Source organism: Hypanus sabinus, chromosome X1 (genome assembly GCF_030144855.1).
Source record: "Hypanus sabinus isolate sHypSab1 chromosome X1, sHypSab1.hap1, whole genome shotgun sequence".
Taxonomy (NCBI): domain Eukaryota; kingdom Metazoa; phylum Chordata; class Chondrichthyes; order Myliobatiformes; family Dasyatidae; genus Hypanus; species Hypanus sabinus.
The window spans coordinates 33886189-33906395 of NC_082738.1; the positions used below are offsets into that span (position 1 = coordinate 33886189).

Below are 20207 nucleotides of genomic sequence, written 5' to 3' on the forward strand. Positions count from 1 at the left end.
CGGGGACTTCACAGATGCATCTATCACCAACTTACCCGCCAGCTCTTGATGCGTTTCAAGCGACTGGGGGTCTTCTCCAGGATCTGGAGGAACTCGTGCGTCAGTTCTGGAAGATGAAGGCCCCCAGAGTGTGTGTGTGGGGGTAGAACAACATTAACAGAGGGACAAGCTTTAGGAAGAGACATTTACAAACCCTGTCCCTACATCCGAGTGTTGGTTGAGGACTCTGGAAATGTCACTGGGTAGAGAGAGTGGTAACAGGGCCCAGTTTCCCATCAACAGTGAGTATCCAACGCAAGGGATGTCGTGGAGGGAAATTCACTCTGTGTCTCACCCTGGGAGTGTGTGATGGGACAGTGTGGAGGGAGATTCACTCTGTGTTTGACCCCAGGAGTGTGTGATGGGACAGTGTGGAGGGAGATTCACTCTGTGTTTGACCCTGGGAGTGTGTGATGGGACAGTGTGGAGGGAGATTCACTCTGTGTTTGACCCTGGGAGTGTGTGATGGGAGAGTGTGGAGGGAGATTCACTCTGTGTCTGACCCCAGGAGTGTGTGATGGGAGGGTGTGGAGGGAGATTCACTCTGTGTCTGGCCCTGCGATTGTGTGATGGGACGGTGTGGAGGGAGATTCACTATGTGTCTGACCCTGGGAGTGTGTGATGGGAGAGTGTGGAGGGAGATTCACTCTGTGTCTGACCCTGGGAGTGTGTGATGGGACAGTGTGGAGGGAGGTTCGTTCCAGCCAGGGTGTTGTCAGCAGGCTCTGGGGGATAGGACTCACCATCCAGCAGTTCCAGTGTGACGGTGGGGTCAACGTACTCCCACCAATTCTTGCCGTCTGTGGAGACGGGGATCTCCCAGTTGGACCACTTGCAAGCGAGGTGTATGCAGACACAGGCCACCACAGCAGGCTGGTACTGCAGGCAGAAGGTGGTGAGGTGGAGGCTGCAGGGCAGACAGGCCAGCGAGCGTTGAGTGGGTCAGGCGGTGGAGGAGGGGTGAGGTGAGAAGAGAAAGCACAGCGTTAAATCGTCTCGTGGGTGGACTGTACCACGAGCTCAAGAATCAACGGCAGTGGCACAGGGGCTGAGTGCCGAGGGGGAGGCAGGGCAGAGGACACCAAGTGACGGCTGAAAGTTGGAGGATCCCAGTGCTTCCCTTTCGCTGCTACCCAAAGGACTTCTTCCAAGGGCGAGGAGGCAGACAGGAGTCTATGCTGAGGGACTAACACAGAATGCACCATACAAACTTGTATACAGCAAACATACACACACCATATGGACATAAACATGTACACTAAACTTGCATTCCAACACAAGATACACATGTGCACCATACACACACAACACACTGATGCATCGTATACGCACAATTCACTGACACTCAAGATACATACAACTTAAACACAGATCATACAGACACACACAGAAAGAACAACATAAAAACAGGCATAGATTCACACATTGGATGTCAGGGGTGAGTTTTTCTTTACACAGAGTAGTGGGTGTGTGGTATATACAGATACAATAGGGACATTTAGAGACTGAAAGGAAAATGAAGGGCTATGTAGGAGGGAAGGGTTAGATTGAACCTAGAGTAGGTTAAAAGGTTGGCAGAACATCATGGGCCAAAGGGCCTCAGCTGTGCTGTACTGTTCTATGATACAACAAACAATGTTGGCAGTGTGGAGGATCAGAGGGATCTCGGGGTCCGAGTCCATAGGACACTCAAAGCAAGTGCACAGGTTGATTCTGTGGTTAAGAAGGCGTACAGTGCATTGGCCTTCATCCACCGTGGGATTGAGTTTAAGAGCTGAGAGGTAATGTTGCAGCTATATAGGACCCTGGTCAGACCCCACTTGGAGTACTGTGCTCAGTTCTGGTCGCCTCACTACAGGAAGGATGTGGAAACCATAGAAAGGGTGCAGAGGAGATTTACAAGGATGTTGCCTGGATTGGGGAGCATGCCTTTGAGAATAGGTTGAGTGAACTCGGCCTTTTTACCTTGGAGCAATGGAGGATGAGAGGTGACCTGATAGAGGTGTATAAGACGATGAAAGACATTGATCATGTGGATAGTCAGAGGCTTTTTGCCCAGGGCTGAAATGGCTAACACGAGAGGGCACACTTTTAAGGTGCTTGGAAGCAGGTACAGAGGAGATGTCAAGAATAAGTTTTTTATGCACAGAGTGGTGAGTGTGTGGAATGGGCTGCCGGCGACAGTGGTGGAGGTGGATACGATAGGGTCTTTTAAGAGACTCCTGGATAGGTACATGGAGCTTAGAAAAATAATAGAGGGCTATGTGTAACCCTAGGTAATTTCTAAAGAAAGTACATGTTTGGCACAGCATTGTGGGCTGGTATTGTGCTGTAGGTTTTCTATGTTCAATACAGTAAACACAAACATAGCAGAACATACATGTACACCATACACACACAATACAGACATTTTCTGAAGGAGTATTGCAGACACTTGCAGAGATGCACACGCAAACACACTCATGCAGGTACAAGTGCACGAACATGCTGTTGCACAGATGTGCAATATCCGTACACAGATGTGATGGCAGACACAGCTATAATCAGACTTCCATGGATACATGTGGTATGTGGGCACACTAGAAGAAGCACATGGACGCGTATGTGTCACACGGCCTCCGCATTCTCACACTGGTGACCACCTCAGGCAGGCAGCTTCTGCCAGCTTCTCCCTGGGGCAGGAGCAGGTTTGGAGGGAGCGCTAAGAAGGTGGGTGAGTGAAAGGGAGGGAGGAGCAGAAGAGGAGTAAAAGGAAGCTGTTGGGCACTGCGGCTTGAGGGGTGGTGTGAGGAACAACCTGTTGGTAGCCATGAAGTATGATGTCTGTGCCAGATCCTTGCTTGCTGGAGAGAGAGAAAGAGAGAGGGGTGAAGGTTAGTTTTGTATTTTAGTAAGCAACAGCAGCACCATTAACATCATGGGGAACTACCAACCTCTGAGCCAGCAAGAGATGTTGGAGACACCCACCAACAGCTTGGTCAAGGAGCAAGGGTTAGACATTGGAGAGAAAGGGAGGAGTATAAAGGCTGGAAGGTGTTACAGAGAGGAGGGGGTGTAAGGGCTGGAGGAGGTCAGGAGGTCACAGAGATAGGGAAGGTACAGTGGTCAAAGGGGGTCACAGAGAGAGAGGAGTTGGTTGTAGAGATTGGAAAGATGTAAAGCCACAATCACAAGGAAGGTGTGCTGGTGTCTACTTTCTCAGGAAGTTCAGCTTGTTACCAAACACCCTAGCAAAGTTCTACAGATATACTGTTGAAAGTATCCTTACTGGTTACATCACGATGCACAGGAACATAAGAAGCTACAGACAGTAGTGAGCTCTGCCCATTAAATCACATGCACATCCAAGAAAACATCATGCATCATCAAATTTCCCCACCATCCAGGCCCTGCCATCTTCTCACAGCTCCCATTGGGCAGGGGGCAGGGGGGCAGAAGCCTGAAGTCCCACACTATCAGGTTCAGGAACAGCTACTTCCGTTCTACCATCGGTTCTTGAGCCAACCAGCACAACCCTGATCACCACCTCAGTACAGAAACACTGTGACCATTTTGCACTACAATGAACATTTTGTTCTAGTTGTGTTCTTTCTGCCATAATTTATGTCTCCTTGTGAATGCTGTGTTTCTGATTCTCTGTGCCTGTGAAGCTGCTGTAAGTAAGTTTTTCATTGCACCTGTACACAATGACAATGAACTCCACTTTGACTGTTCACCCCCTTTAACTTTTTCCCCAACTTTGAGTATACAGCGGTGATTTCCCAGGAAGATGCCTGGCATGAAATGTTCTGGTTTTGAGGAGAGAATGGAGAGGTTAGGTCTGTTCTCCCTGGACCTGATAGAGATGTGCAAAATTATGAGGAGGACAGATAAGGGTAAAAATCTTTTTGTCATGATCAGGAAGTTTAAAACATGAAGGCATGGGTACAAATTGTGAGAAAGTGTAGAGCAGAGGTTTTATAAGGCATTGGCCAAAATGGATGTTTCCAATAGTGGGAAAACCTAGGACAAGAGGGCACAGCCTCAGAATAGACAGAGGGTGGTGAATCTGTGGAATTCATTGCCACAGATAAATGTGGAGACAAGTCATTGTGTATATTTAAAAGTGGATGATGATAGATTTTTGATTCGTGAGGGTGTCAAAGATGAAGGGGAGAAGGCAGGTGAATTGGGTTGAGAGGGAAAATAGATCAGCCATAATGGAAAGCCAGAGTGGACCCAATGGAACAAATGGCCTAATTCTGCTCCTATGTCTTATGGTCTAATAGAACGTTACAGCACAGTGCAGGCTCTTTGACCCACAATGTCATGCATTTCAATGTGCGTTGAATAAGGTCTGCTTGACTTTCTCTCCTTAGTAAGCATCTCCTGATGAAATTCTGTGGGTAACCACAACAGCAACCACCCAGCCTGTCCCAAGAAAAGCTGCATTTGCCCCTTATTTAAGAGAGCACTAACACACTGCAGCACCAGTGTACTTCAGGCCAGGGAAGAGAAGCATTTATTCAATATGCCCCAGAACAAATACCCACAGAATTTCATCAGGAGATGCTTACTAAGGAGTCGCGCAGACCTTACTCAGTGCGCAACCTTGCCCTAAATCAAGAATATATCAGTAATGACAGCTCAACCACTCCAACCTCATGGAATCACAATCGCTCACAAACCAACAGTGACTTTTAGGAACTTGTCTTAAGAACCTAGGTACCATTAAAGACAACCGACTAAAGCAATGTTGTGTGCTGGATCAACTGTGGAGACTGCAACAGGAACTACGTAGGCCAGACAGGACATAAACTCTCAACTTATTTATGGGAACAGACACTGGTGGTATGGAGACATGATCCATTGCCACTGATGACCAGGAAGACCAAGAAAGACATCACTTTAACTGGGACACCATGGAGGTTCTGGCATGGGCAAATGAGGCAGAGACGAGAATTTTTAGAAGCATGGTTCTCCTTTGATAACTCGGTAAACAGACATATTGAAATAAACACCATCCATGAGCCCCCTAAGAACCAAAGAAAGGTGAGCCAATGGAATTCAAAGGTAAACTGGATAGCCAATCAAGACTGAGGCAAGTGAACATAAATGCGACAGAAACACCAACAACTGCGCACTGAGGATGTCAGCTCAACTGGTAATGAAACATCTACAATCTTTACTGCCAAGCTCAGCAAACATCGCCACAGCAAATGTGATAACTTGAATTCTTTTTCAAGGCTGAGTAAAACCATTTCAGTTGGCAAAGTAAAGTCTTGACTGATAAAATTTTGGAAAACAAGCAAGACTAGTTCAGAAACAAAACCCTCCCTCTCTGGTACTTCCCTCTCTGGTACTTCCCTCTCTCTTCCCTTTTCCCAACCATGATTCCCCTCTCCCTGTCCCCTTCCCAATCCACAATTGAGATGCATATCAGAATCAGGTTTATCATCACTCAGATATGTCATGAAATCAGATTTTCCTTGCAGCAGCAGTACTGTGCAATACATTAAAATTACAAAAGTCTTAGGCGCCCTAGTTATATGTTTCTTTATCCTTATCACCTTATATTAATAAAATACCTTGCAACTTGGGAGTGTTCCTTCTCCCTCGTTGATCCAAACCTTCGAAACCTGTTTATCAATCCCTTACAACATCCTCAAAGTATTCAATCAGGCCCGAGGCATGATCTGCCCCTCACAAAGCCATGTTGATTATCCCTATTCAGATTAAGATTCTTCAAATGCTCATAATTCCTACAACCACTTGCCCACCACTAAAGTAAACTTACTGGTCTATAATTCCCAATTCCCTTTCTTAAACAAGGGAATAACATCATTTGCCACCCTCCAAATCATCTGGTCCTACTACTCCTGTGGCCATTGAGGACGCAAGGATCATTGCCAAAGGCACAGCGATCTCTTTCCTCTGAAGTTATGGGTAATGTTTCCCCCCAGAGGGCGGGGGGGCGGGGTTGGAATCTGGAACACAACATCTAAGGGTTGGTGTAGAAGGGGTAGATAAGTCTTTTCCTCACAGTGAGTGGGAGCGTCTGTTGAGGGGTTTAGAGGGAGCAACGCACTGTCTGCTGGAGGAACTCAGTGGGTTGGGGAGATTCCGTGAGGCTGAAAGGAGCTGAGGAAAGATTTCCTGATGCAGGGTCTCTACTGACAGTCCCTCTCTACCTCACAGATACTGCTCAACTCACTGAGCTCTGGATTCCAGTGTCTGCACTCTCCAAAGGTTTAGAGTGCCTACGAGGGGGGAGTCTTATATCCCAATTGTGGGGAGGGGGGGGCTGGAATCTAAAACAGTCTGAGGTGGGAGTGGAAGCAGAGACTCCCACGACATTGGAGAGTTATCTGGAGTAGCACTGGTATCACCAAGATAGGGAAATTTACGGAGCAAGTGCTTGTGAAATGGGGGTCAGCATGGACACAATGAACCAAATGGCCTGTTTCCTTGCTGTACGACACTACAGCACACCCAGTTCACTTACCTTCTTGTCCCCTTAACATCTTGTTCCCCGAGTTAGCAAATTACATTGCTGAATTAGGCCTTATCTCAAATAACAATGAGTCAGGGTGCAAGAAGGAGACAGAGAGCTTTGTGACATATCATGACAACTTCTCCCTCAATGTTAACAAAAGAACTGGTCAAAAGGGAGAACAGTGCAAACATTCTTGTCTACATCAACAGTGTTGGGATTGAGAGTTTCAAATTCCTAAGTGTGAACCTCAGGAGAACCTCTATTTCCTCAGGAGACCAAAGAAATTCTGCACGTTCTCTTTGATTCCTACCAATTTTTATCAATGCACCACAGAAAGCATTCTATCCAGATGTACAGCAATTGCTCTGCAAGATGGACACAGCTCAGCACATCACAGAAACCAGCCTCGCCTTTATGAAATCTGTCTACATTTCTCACTGCCTCAGTGAAGCAGCCAACATTATCAAAGACCCCACGACATTCTCCCTCCTCCCACCTCCCATTGGGTAGAAGTTATTAAAGCCTGAAAACCTATACCACCAGGCTCAAGGATAGCCTCTACCCCACTTTTATCAGACATCCGAATGGACCTCTTGTACAATAAGATTGTCTCTTGACTTCACAATATACCTTGTTATGATCTTGCACTTTATTGTTCACCTACACTGTACTTTCTCTGTGACTGTGACACTTTATTCTTCATTCTGTTATTGTTTTACCTTGTTCTACCTCAATTCACTGTGTAATGATCTGATCTGAATGGACAGTATAAGACAGGACTTTCACTGTATCACAGTACACGTGACAGTAATATACCAATACCTTACCTCTGACTAGTTGTGTACACTTCACCACATGAGTGTGCGGGTGATCTATGGTGATCTCGAAGCCTGAAAGGGAGAGGAGAGGAGAGGTCACAGCAAGTGCAAGCGGTATCACTGGGGGATATCTGAGGAGGGGGTGGTCACTTCCATCACTGCCAGAACCTGATGTTACAGATTGAGCTCCCTGCACCCCTCCAGATCCTCCTGTGCAGACAGCAGCCCATCCTGGACCCACTGTGGGTGGGAAGCAGAGGTCACAACCCATCAGGAACCTGTTGTACCGAGGAACAGGCTCCTTCAGCCTATAGCACAGAATCAGGAGTTGCTCACTGAAGGATGGGAAGGCCCAACAAAATAAACCTAGAATAAATGTCTCTCATGCCTGGAGCCCCAGGGAGATTATAAACTACAGCTTAGTGCTCCTCCCACTTCTCCACCCTCCCCATGCTCCAATCCACCCTCCTCATTTCCAGACTCACCCAGGGTCTGCAGTATGATGCTCTCTAGGATGACCAGGTCCTGTGCTTCCTGCAGGTAGGCCTGTGACAGAGAGGGCAGCAGGATTACAGGGAGCAGCACTGAGATCTCACAGCCACACCTTTCCACAGCATTCTAGGAGTACCAGCTTTACTCTCACCCACTGATCTGTACTGCTGGCTTCACTCTCCTTCTCTCAGAGGGAGAGAGAGAGAGAGAGAGAGAGAGAGAGAGAGAGAGAGAGAGAGAGAGAAAAAGGTCTGTGCTGATGCTCACACAAAGTACACTGCAGATGTTGTGGTCAAAGCAACACGTACAACACGCTGGAGGGCAGCATCCGTGGAAACGAGCAGTCAACGTTTTGGGCTGAGACCCTTCGTCAAGGATGAAGAGGGAGGGGGCAGGGGCCCTATAAAGAAGGTGGGGGGAGGGTGGGAAGAAGGCTGGTAGGTGCCAGGTGAAAAACCAATCAGAGGAAAGATCAAGGGGTGGGGGAGGGGAAGCAGGGAGGGGATAGGCCGGAGAGGTGAAGAAGGAACATAAGAGGAAAGTACTATGTGTAGTAGAAGAAGGCAGAATCATGAAAGACGTGTTAGGCAGCTGGAGGAGGAGGCAGAGTGAAACTGGGAAGGGGGAAGGGAGGGGGAGGGAATTACCAGAAGTTGGAGAATTCAGTGTTCATGCCAAGGGGCTGGAGACTACCCAGATGGTATATGAAGTGTTGCTCCTCCAACCTGAGTTTGGCCTCATCATGGCAGTAGAGGAGGCCGTTTATGGACATATCCGAATGGGAATGTGAAGGAGAGTTGAAGTGGGTGGCAACTGGGAGATCCTGTCTGTTGTGGCAGACAGAGCGTAGGTGCTTGACGAAGCGGTCCCCCAATCTGCGTCAGGTCTCGCTGATGTAGAGGAGGCCACACCAGGAGCACTGGATGCAATAGCTGACCCCAACAGACTCACAAGTGAAGTGTTGCTTCACCTGGAAGGACTGTTTGGGGCCCTAAATGGTGGTAAGAGAGGAGGTTGTAGGGACAGGTGTAGCACTTATGCTTGCAGGAATAAGTGCCAGGTGAGAGATCTATGGGGAGGGACATGTGGACCAGGGGGTCACGGAGGGAATGATTCCTGCGGAAAGCAGAAAGGGGTACAGAGGGAAAGATGTGCTTAGTGGTGGGATCCTGTTGAAGGTGGCGGAAGTTGCGGAGGATAATATGCTGGATCCAGAGGCTGGTGGAGTGGAAGGTGAGGACAGGGGGAACACAGTCCGTGTTGTGGTGACAGGAGGATGGGGTGAGGGCCAAAGTGCAGGAAATGGAGGAGATGCGGGTGAGGGTATCATTGATGATGGCAGAAGGGAAACCACGATCCTTAGAGAAAGAGGACATTAGAGATGTCCTGGAACAGAAAGCCTCATCCTGGGAGCAGATGAGGCGGAGACGGAGGAACTGGGAATAGGGAATAGCATTTTTGCATGTGGTAGTGTGGGAAGAGGTATAGTTGAGGTAGTTATGAGAGTCAGTGGGTTTATAGAAGTGTCAGTGGACAGTGTATCCAGAGATGGAGACCGAGAGATCAAAAAAGGGGAGAGAAGTGTCCAAGATGGATCAAGTGAATTTGAGGGCTGGGTGGAAGTTAGAGGCAAAGTCAATGAAATTGATGAGCTCAGCATGAGTGCAGGAAGCAGCACCAATGTAGTTGTCAATGTGTCGAAGGAAAAGTTGAAGAGCAGTAACAGTATAGGTTTGGAGCATAGACTTCCACTTAACCAATGAAGAGGCAGGCATAGCTGAGGCCCATAGCTACACCCTTGGTCTGAAGAAAATAGGAAGAGCCAAAAGAGAAGTTATTAAGTGTGAGTACCAGTTCTGTCAACCGGAGGAGTGTGGTGGTGGTGGTGAACTGGTGAGATCTATTGTCCAGAAAGTAGCGGAGAGCTTTGAGGCCTTCTTGATGGGGAATGGAAGTGTATAAGCATTGGACATCCATAGTGAAAATGAAGTTGTCGGGACTGGGGAACTGGAAGTTATTGAAGAGGTGGAGGGCATGGGATGTATCCCGGGTATAGGTGGGGAGGGACTGAACAATGGGTGACAAAATGGAGTCCAGATGGGCAGATACAAGTCTGGTGGGGCAGGAGCAGGCCGAAACTATGGGTTTACTGGGACAGTCAGGCTTGTGGATCTTAGGGAGGAGGTAAAACCGAGCAGTGCGGAGTGTGGGAATTATGAGTTTTTTGGCTGAGGATGGAAGGTCTCCGGAGTTGATAAGGGCGGTGATGGTACAGGAGACAATGGTTTGATGTTTCTTGGTGGGGTCCCGTTCAAGGGGTAAGTAAGAAGAGGGGTCAGAGTGCTCACCCAGCCACTCACACCCCCAGCAGTGACATGATCCTGATGGACAAATGCCAGAAGTACGGCCCTCCAGCGCACAAAGCCAATGATGCAGTGAGGGAATTGGTTTGTGCCAATTTGCACACTCCAGTTCATGCATTCCAAAGCTGCTGTGCTCAGCTTGACACTGCTCAAAGGCACAAAGCTCTGAGTGGACATCTCAGCCAAGAAGTACGGCACCCAAATGGGCTCTTTCCAAATGTACAAAACACCGAAGGACCCATTCCAACGGTGTGATGCTGAAAAGTGCACTCTTCATGAACCTGCCCTGCTCCAGAGTACTGTTTATAAACTGCTGCAGTCTCCAGTTGATTCAATTCACCGGTGCCACACTTGCACAGCTCACTTTTCTAAGGTGGAACACAGAATGGTACAGCATAGGAACAGGCCCTTCAGCCCACCCTCTGTGCCAAATTAAACCTAATCCCCTATGTTAACAAATGATCCATATCCATGTACATTCATGTGTCTGGGAATCTCACGCCTCCATTGTATCTGCCTCCACAACTATCCCTGGCAGCACGTTCCAGGCACCAACTCCCTGTGTAAGAAAATGTCCCCTGCACACCCCCTTAAGACCATAAGACAAAGGAGCAGAATTAGGCCATTCAGCCCATCAAGTTTGCTCCACCATTTGATCTTGGATGATTTATTTCCCTCTCAACCCCATTCTCTTGCCTTTTCCCCATAACTTTTGATGTCTTTACAAAGTACCTATCAACCTCTGCTTTAAATGAATCCCACAGATTCACCACCCTCTGACTAAAGAAATTCCTCCTCATCTCTGTTCTGTGATGTCTTTGAACTTTTGAACTTGCCCCTCTCACCTTAAAACTATACCCTCTATTATTATACATTTACACCCTTGGGAAAAAGATCATGACTATCTATGGGTCTAATAATTTTTTTAAACTTCAATCAGATGTCCACTCAGCCTCCGCCGCACCAGAGAAAATAACATGTTTATAAAAGTTGCCAAAGAAAGACTGTTACAAATGTAGAACTATTCTTGCAGCTGAGTGTATGCATACTCTGAACATTATAGAACACTGAAAAGTACAGGAGTACAGGCCCACAATGTTGTGCCAAACTTTAACCTCCTCCAAGATCTGTTTCCTTCCACATAGTCCACCATTATTTCTATCATCCATGTGACTATCTACGAGCCTCTTAAATGTCCTTAATGTATCAGCCTCACACTAACCACTCTACCTCTGACATCTCCCCTATACATTCCTCCAATCATCTTAAATGAATATCCTCTAGTTTTGGCCATTCCTGTCCTGGGTAAAAGGCACAGTATGCCCACTCTGTCTATACCCCTCATGATCTAATATACCTCTGTCAAGTTGCCTCTCATCCTTCTTCACTCCAAAAAATAGGCCCTAACTCACTCAACTTTTCATATGATGCTTGCTTGCTCCCATTCAATAGTGACACTTCTCAGAGCAGAAGGGATGCCAAAATCCAGGAGCACGTGGGTGTTGAGCCAAGGGTGTCCACCAAACAAGACTCAGCTGGAACCTACCTCACTCTTGACATCAGGTGGGGGTTCCTGTGGGTTCAGGCAGGCGTGCGCCACTTTAATTACATGCTCCAGCTTGCGAGGTTGCTCTTCCACCTTGGCGGCTAAGAAGAGAGTGGCAGGAGCGATGATCTATGCAAAGTACAAGGGAGGGTCAGAGAGTGGCAGCACAATGGATGGAATAGGGACTGTGTGATACAGTGCTGTACATTAACTCTACAGCAATTCTGAGTGATACACAATCCTTTAACTGCTGTACAAAAGATTATGTGTCATAAACTGAATTCATAGTATGAAAGGGACTGTATATAAATGTGTTGTATACCATCTGTATAGATGCCGTGCATGCAACATCATTGGCCGGTAGTTATGCAAAGGATTAAGTGTGACAATGTTGTTCATTATCTGAACACAGGTCTGTATATGTTATCGTACTGTACATTGATCCTAGAAAGGATAAATACATTAACTCTTTGGGAATTGTATGTGATACAGCATTGCACAGTAACTGTATAGGATTGTGTGTGATAGATACAGAACTATACACTACCTGTATGCGATAATGCTACACACTTAACAGTTCATCCGACCTGTGTATGACATGGCCTAACTATACAATACAGGTGTCCCCCGTTTTTTGATCGTTCGCTTTACGACACCTCGCTGTTACGAAAGACCTACATTAGTTACCTGTTTTCGCTAACAGAAGGTGTTTTCACAGCATGAAAAAAGGCAGCGCGCGCTTAACAACCAAGCTCCGCCCCTGGAACTGCATTCTAGCCACCATTGCTTAAACACGTGCCTGTGAGCATCTGTGCTTTATGTTGATTTATTTTGTGCATCCGTTAGCAAGATGAGTTCTAAGGTATCGGAAAAGCCTAAAAGAGCGCGTAAGGGTGTTATACACTTAGCGTAAAACTAGACATAATAAAGCCCTTCGATCGTGCTGAACGAAGTAAGGACATAGTGAGTTTGGCTAAGGAGGCTGGGTTTGTGGAAGTTGACTAAGATGATGTTGAAGAGGTTTTGGCATCCCATGACCAAGAACTGACAGATGAAGAGGAAAGGATAACAATTGAAGCCGAACGCAGTAGTGAACGGCCCAAAAGTGAAGTCATCCAGGAATTGAACGTGAAGCAATTGCAAGAGATATTCGCTGCGATTGGCAGCACTACAATGATTGCAGAAAAGTATGACTTTAATTTTGAAAGGGTACGTAGGTTTAGGGCATATTTTGCAGGATGGTTTGAGTGCTTACAAAGAACTGTATGATAGAAAAATGCATGAGGCTAAGCAGTCAAGCCTACTGTTGTTTTACAAGCCTTCCACATCAGACGACGAAACTAGACCTGCGACATCGAGGCAGGCAGACATAGGTGACCTGCCTGCCCTGATGGAAACAGACGACGATGAGATGACACCCCAGTCTCCTCTACCTCCCACCACCCCAACCTCCAACGACTCAGCCTAACACACCATCATCAGTGTGCTCGCTGTCTTCCCGATTCCGGCAAGTGAAACTGCACTGGATGTACATTATTTCTACTTTATATAAGCTGTGTATTTTTATATGTTATTTGGTATAATTTGGCAGCTTCATAGCTTAAAGTTTACTGGAAAGAGTGTTTCTGCCAAGAGCACTTGCGCCGTGTGTTCTTGCCGTGAGTACTGCCAAGAGCACCTGCACCGAGTGTTCTTGCCACGAGTGCTTCTGCCGGGAGCGCTTGCACCATGTGTTTCTGTCAAGAGCACTTGCGCCGAGTGTTCTTGCCGCGAGCACTGCCAAGAGCGCCTGCACCATGTGTTTCTGTCAAGAGCACTTGCGCTGAGTGTTCTTGCCACGAGTGCTTCTGTCGGGAGTGCTTGCACCGTGTGTTTCTGTCAAGAGCACTTGCGCCGAGTGTTCTTGCCACGTGTGCAGCTGAGAGCGCCTGCACCGTGTGTTTCTGTCAAGAGCACTTGCGCCGTGTGTTCTTGCCGCGAGTACTACCGAGAGCACCTGCACCGTGTGTTTCTGCCGAGAGCGCTTGCACCGTGTGTTTCTGTCAAGAGCACTTGCGCCGTGTGTTCTTGCCACGTGTGCTGCTGAGAGCGCCTGCACTGTGTGTTTCTGTCAAGAGCACTTGCGCCGTGTGTTCTTGCCGCGAGTACTACCGAGAGCGCCTGCACTGTGTGTTTCTGTCAAGAGCACTTGCGCCGTGTGTTCTTGCCGCGAGTACTACCGAGAGCGCCTGCACCGTGTGTTTCTGTCAAGAGCACTTGCGCCGTGTGTTCTTGCCACGTGTGCTGCTGAGAGCGCCTGCACTGTGTGTTTCTGTCAAGAGCACTTGCGCCGTGTGTTCTTGCCGCGAGTACTACCGAGAGCGCCTGCACTGTGTGTTTCTGTCAAGAGCACTTGCGCCGTGTGTTCTTGCCGCGAGTACTACCGAGAGCGCCTGCACCGTGTGTTTCTGTCAAGAGCACTTGCGCCGTGTGTTCTTGCCGCGAGTACTACCGAGAGCACCTGCACCGTGTGTTTCTGTCGAGAGCACTTGCGCCGAGTGTTCTTGCCACGAGTACTACCGAGAGCACTTGTGTGAGATTTTCTTTACGGTGGACAGTGCTGCAATAATTGCAGAAAAGTACTCCTACTTTATATAGCTGTGTATTTATCAGAGCATTCCTGCTTTTACTATATGTTACTGTTATTTTAGGTTTTATGTGTTATTTGGCATGATTTGGTAGGTTATTTTTTGGGTCTGCGAATGCTCGCAAATTTTTCCCATGTAAATAAATGGTAATTGCTTCTTCACTTTATGACATTCCAGCTTACGAACCGTTTCATAGGAACACTCTACTTTCGAATAGTGGGGGAAACCTGGATATAGTGGCATATATCAACTGTACAGTCAGTGATACAGTGCTGAAGTGGATCTATAGGAGAATGTGTGCGTTATGGTGTTGTGCCATACATTAACAGTACAGGGGCCTTCAATGATATGTTACTGAATAATAACTACAGGGCCTGTGGCTATCTATTTATAGCTTATAGGATTTGTGTGCGATATATAGTACTAAAATTCACAAAAAGTTTGTATGTTATACAATGTTACAGATTTATATGTGTGTGATACAGTCATATAGTAACACTGAGGCAGTGTCACACATTCACCGGGGAACAGGACGTGTGATGTAGATATGGACAGCAGGGTTCACAGCTGATAGTTACATCACCCATGTGCTGACATAAATCTGTTCTAAGCCGATGACAGAACACTTACGTTGCGATGAAACTTGGTGAAACACTGCTGCATATAAAACCGGTGCATGTAAACAATTGCCGTGTTGATGGTAAGCTGGGAACTGCGGATACTGCGTTAAGGAGGAAGAACACACTACCCCAACTTCAAGCCTAGTACAGTTATACACAGCAGCAAGCACACAGTTCATAGACTCACGTTAATAAATTTCTAGTAGTTGTAATTGCTCAAGAAACTACATATTTATAGAATTACAATAGTGTTTTCTATGAATGCATCATCATTCATCTCATTTTCCAGCATGAAAAAGTCATGGTACTTCCAAAAGCAAAATCAAAGCATTTACTCTTGCAACGTTCGCTCTTTGATCATATCATCTTTCTTCTCCAATCTCATCTAGATACTTAACTTCAGAAGCATCACAGTTGTTTGCAACCCCTTGCTTACAATTTCCCACCATGACCCTTGTATTTCTTAACCTCTAACCTAAAGTTCTCCTTGCTGCCAGACTTCATTTATGGCCATGTCTTCACTCTGTGAGGGGAGGAAAAAAGGCAGCAATTTGCCCCAGATGTCTCTGAGACATCTGTCTGCCTAGAGCTGGTTCATTTATGGGTACCGGTCTTTTGGAAAAATACAAAGGCTTTGGAAAGGATGCAAGAGAGGAGTACCGGAACTGGAACTCACAATTTATTGAAAACACCAAGACAGGAGGCCATTTGATCCATTGGGTAAAGAGATTCCTAGCCCAGCCCGTACTTTTCCCACTGATTCCATTGTCTTGTTTAAATATGGGAAGGGGATCTCTGCTGCCTCCATGACTAAGTGTTCTGGAGGAAACATTTTATCTCAAACCCCCCCCCCCCCCCAACCCAGTTCCTCCATAGTCAAAAGCGTGGAAATCAGCCCTTTAGCCTAACTGGTCCATGCCAACCAAGAATCCCATCTAAACCAGTCTCATTTGCCAACATTTGGCCCATATCCCTTTGAATCTATGTACCTGTCTAAATGTCTTTTAAATATCGCAATTCTACCTGCCTCAACCACTTCCTTGACAGCCTGTTCCACACACCTGCCACCCTCTCAATGTAAAAGTTGCCTCTCAGGTCCCCTTTAAATCTTTCCCCTCTCACCTGAAACATATATCCTCCAGTTTTAGATTCCCTTACCCTGCATGCCACTCATGGTTTTATATCTATCAGGTCATCCCCTCAGCCTCTTTCGCTCCAGGGAAAACAATCCCAACCTATTCAGTCTCCTCTTATAACTCAAGCTCTCTAATCCTGGTAACATCCTTTCTCCTATGATTTCTGTACATCATACACCTTTATGTCATCCTTCCTACAGCCATTGCGTGGAGCATATTGTGTGCTGCTTCCTGCTGAATTTGTTCCACACATCCCTACTTCTGCAACTGAAAACTGACTTGTACCTTTCTCTTTATGGAGGAACATCAACCTGCTGAGTTCCTCCAGCAATTAGTTGTTTTTGGGGGCAGATTTCAGCAGCTGCAGTCTCTGCCTGCATTCTTCTCTTTCTGACAAAGGCTTGCAGACCCAAACAACTGCTTCTTTCCACGGGCGCTACCTGATCTGTTGTGTTTTTCCAGGATTTTCTGTTAGTTTCACATTTACAGCCCTCACCATCTGAAACATACCCTCTTCTCATTATTACCTTCAAGGAAGAGGTAGAGGAGCCTGATGACGCGCACTCATCATGTTAGGAAACAGCTTCTTCTCCTCTGCCATCAGATTTCCAAATAGTCTATGACACCATGAACACTACCTTGCTATTCCTCTTATACACTATTTATGTTTTTAGTGTAAATTGCGGTATTTTTTCAATATCTTGCACTGTACTGTTGCCACAAAAAAAAGTTCATGATATATGTCAGTGTTAATAAACCTGATCCTAATCTGTAGTTGTTCATTGATATTGAGACTGTGATCTCAAGTACTAGACATCACAGCCAGGGGGAACATCAAACACATATTGACACCCCATCTGTCCATCATCCCTCATTGCACCGATCACATACTAGCCTCTACCTCCCTCCCTCCACCCAGAAGGGCTGTTAAGAAGGTATATGGTGTGTTGGCCTTTATTAGTCGGAAGACTGAGTTCAAGAGCTATGAGATAAGCTCTGGTTAGACCACTCTTGGGGTATTGTGTTCAGTAGTTGTCGCCTTATTTTAAGAAGGATATGGAAGCTTTAGAGAGGGTGCAGAGATTCATCAGGATGCTGGTTGGATTAGAGACCATGTCTTATGAGGATAGGTTGAGTGAGCTAAGGATTTTCTCTTGAGAGCAACAGAAGCTGAGAGGTGACTTGATAGAGGTGTACAAGATAATAAGAGACATAGGTTGAGCAGACAGCCAGAGCCTTTTACCCAAAAGGCTAACACAAGGGCATAATTTTAAGGTGATTGGAGGAAAGTATTAGGGGGATGTCAAAGGTAAGTTATTTTACAGAGTGTGGTGAATGCATTGGATTCAATTGGATTGGGGTGGTGGTAGAAGCGGATCCATTAGGGACATTTAAGTGACTCTTAGATAGGCACATGGATGAAAGGAAAATGGAGGGCTATGTAGGAGGGAAGAGAGTAGGTTAAAAGGTCAGCACAATATCGTAGGCTAAAGAGCCTGTACTGTGCTGTAATGTTCTTTATTCCTATGCTCACCCTCTCAGTCCTAATGCAGGATCTCAATCCAAAACATCAACTATTCCTTTCCCTCCACAAATGCTGCCTGAACCAATGAGTTCCTCCAGCAGTTTGATTTAACACAGAACATAGACATAGAATAGTACAGCACATTACAGGCCCTTTGGCCCACAATGTTGTGCCGACCCTCAAACCCTGCCTCCCATATAACCCCCCTTAAATTCCTCTATATACCTGTTTAGTTCTCTCTTAAACTTCACTAGTGTATCTGCCTCCACCACCGACTCAGGCAGTGCATTCCACACACCAATCGCTCTCTGAGTGAAAAACCTTCCTCTAATATCCCCCTTGAACTTTCCTCCCCTTACCTTAAAGCCATGTACTAAGCAGTGGTGCCCTGGGGAAGAGGCACTGGCTGTCCACTCTGTCTATTCCTCTTAATATCTTGTACACCTCTATCATATCTCCTCTCATCCTCCTTCTCTCCAAAGAGTAAAGCCCTAGCTCCCTTAATCTCCGATGATAATCCATACTCTCTAAACCAGGTAGCATCCTGGTAAATCTCCTCTGTACCCTTTCCAATGCTTCCACATCCTTCCTATAGTGAGGCGACCAGAACTGGACACAGTACTCCAAGTGTCGCCTAACTAGAGTTTTATAGAGCTGCATTTCTTAACTACCCTATCTACCTGTGAGGCAACTTTCACGGATCTGTGGACATGTAGCCCCAGATCCCTCTGCTCCTCCACACTACCAAGTATCCTGCCATTTACTTTGTACTCTGCCTTGAGCTTGTCCTTCCAAAGTGTACCACCTCACACTTCTCCGGGTTGAACTCCATCTGCCACTTCTCAGCCCACTTCTGCATCCTATCAATGTCTCCCTGCAATCTTTGACAATCCTCTACACTATCTACACCACCACCTACCTTTGTGTCGTCTGCAAACTTGCCAACCCACCCTTCTATCCCCTCATCCAGGTCGTTAATAAAAATCACGAAAAGTAGAGGTCCCAGAACTTTAAGATCAACGTGTTATTTTTCAGGAAGATCATCTCCCTTTTTCAGCTCAGCAGAGAACAGGCTCGGTTTACTTAACCTCTGCTCACAGGAGAAAACCTCTATCCCAATCTGAACCTTCATTGCACTCCCTCCCTTGCACGTCTATACTGTGGTAAGTGCAGAGGACAGACTGGTACATAATATTTGAGACAGACACCCATAGTGGCACAGCTAGAGAAGCTGCTCCCTCCTAGCCTCAGCAGGCTGGCTTTGATCCCAGACCACAGAGCTGTCTGTGTGGAGCAGTCATGGTCTGTGACTCTGTGGGTTTCCTCTAACAACCCAAAAATGTTCAGCTGGTAGGTTAATATGCTGCTGTAAATTATGCTTAGTGTGCAGGTGAATATCAAATCTGGGTGGAGCTGATGTGGGCATGGAAGAATAGGGTAGAATATTTTTACAATTAATGTAAAAATTTGTGGTTTGTTGGTCAGACACTGTGGGCTGAAGAAGAGCCTGTTTCCATGCTGTATCTTCCTATGACACCATGTGGTATTACCAGGGAGAAGGAGAGGGAGAGAGGGGGAAGAGGAGAGGGGGGTGGCAGAGGAGAGAGAAGGGAGGAGAAAGGAAAGAGGAGGGAGAGACCAAGTGTACTTACTTGCAGGGATTCACATCCCTCTGAAAACTAGCACATTTCGATCTCACATCTACTCTGATTCCTTTCTATTCCCTGAGGACAGCATCACAAGGATACAATCAAGGATCTTCAGTGTACAAGCTCAGGACAGTAAAAGTTGGGACCACAAGCATCGGTTCCAAGCAGGAAACATTCATTGACTTCTGGGTGAGAATTAATAACTCGTGGGCAAACATAAAGCTTGGTTGGTTCATACCTTGGCTTAATCTCCACCCAGGACCAGGTATAATGGAAAACCTCTTACCTAGCTTCTGCTGAAGCAATGTAATAAACATTAAGCTACAGTCAGAAATTTGCAGACTACACCAAGACTTGGGGCATATTGGACAGTGAGGAAGGCAATCAAAAGACTTGGGAATACAGATCCATAATTCCTTGAAAGTGCCGTCACAGGAAAACAGGGTGGTAAAGAGACTTTATGGCACATTGCCTTCATAAGTCATGGCACTGAGTACAGGAGTTGTAATGTAATGTTGAAGTTGTACAAGATGCTGGTGAGGCCAAATTTGGAATATTGTGTGTAGTTCTGGTCAACTACCTACAGGAAAGATATGATAAGATTGAAAAAATGCAGAGAAAATTTAGAAGGATGTTGCCAGGATTTAATTGACCCGAGTTACAGGGAAAGGTTGAATAGGCTACAATTTTATTCATTGGAACTCAGGAACATAAGACACAGGAGCAGGAGTCTGCCATCTAGGCTAACAAGCCTGTCCACCATTCACTAAGACCATGACCGTGTCTTAAATATATTTAATGATGTAGCCTTTAGTTTCCCTGGGCAGAGAATTCCAGATTCACTACTCTCTAGAAAAAGCACTTCCTCCTCATCTCCATTATAAATCTATTTACCTGAATCCTGAGACCATGTCCTG

The 20207-nt window shown here is 46.4% G+C and overlaps 1 protein-coding gene across 1 annotated transcript in view; it reads right to left on the bottom strand.

The window, feature by feature from the left end:
* Positions 1–20207, bottom strand: part of LOC132384789 (cyclin-T1-like) — a 31009-nt gene that overhangs the window by 3543 nt on the left and 7259 nt on the right. Inside the window, exons 2-8 of the mRNA XM_059956295.1 lie at positions 14991–15072; positions 11734–11862; positions 7818–7878; positions 7342–7404; positions 2837–2882; positions 783–946; positions 36–106 (exon numbers count right to left, since the gene is read on the bottom strand). Coding sequence (XP_059812278.1) covers positions 36–106; positions 783–946; positions 2837–2882; positions 7342–7404; positions 7818–7878; positions 11734–11862; positions 14991–15072 — 616 coding nt within the window. The remainder of the gene's footprint in view (positions 1–35; positions 107–782; positions 947–2836; positions 2883–7341; positions 7405–7817; positions 7879–11733; positions 11863–14990; positions 15073–20207) is intronic.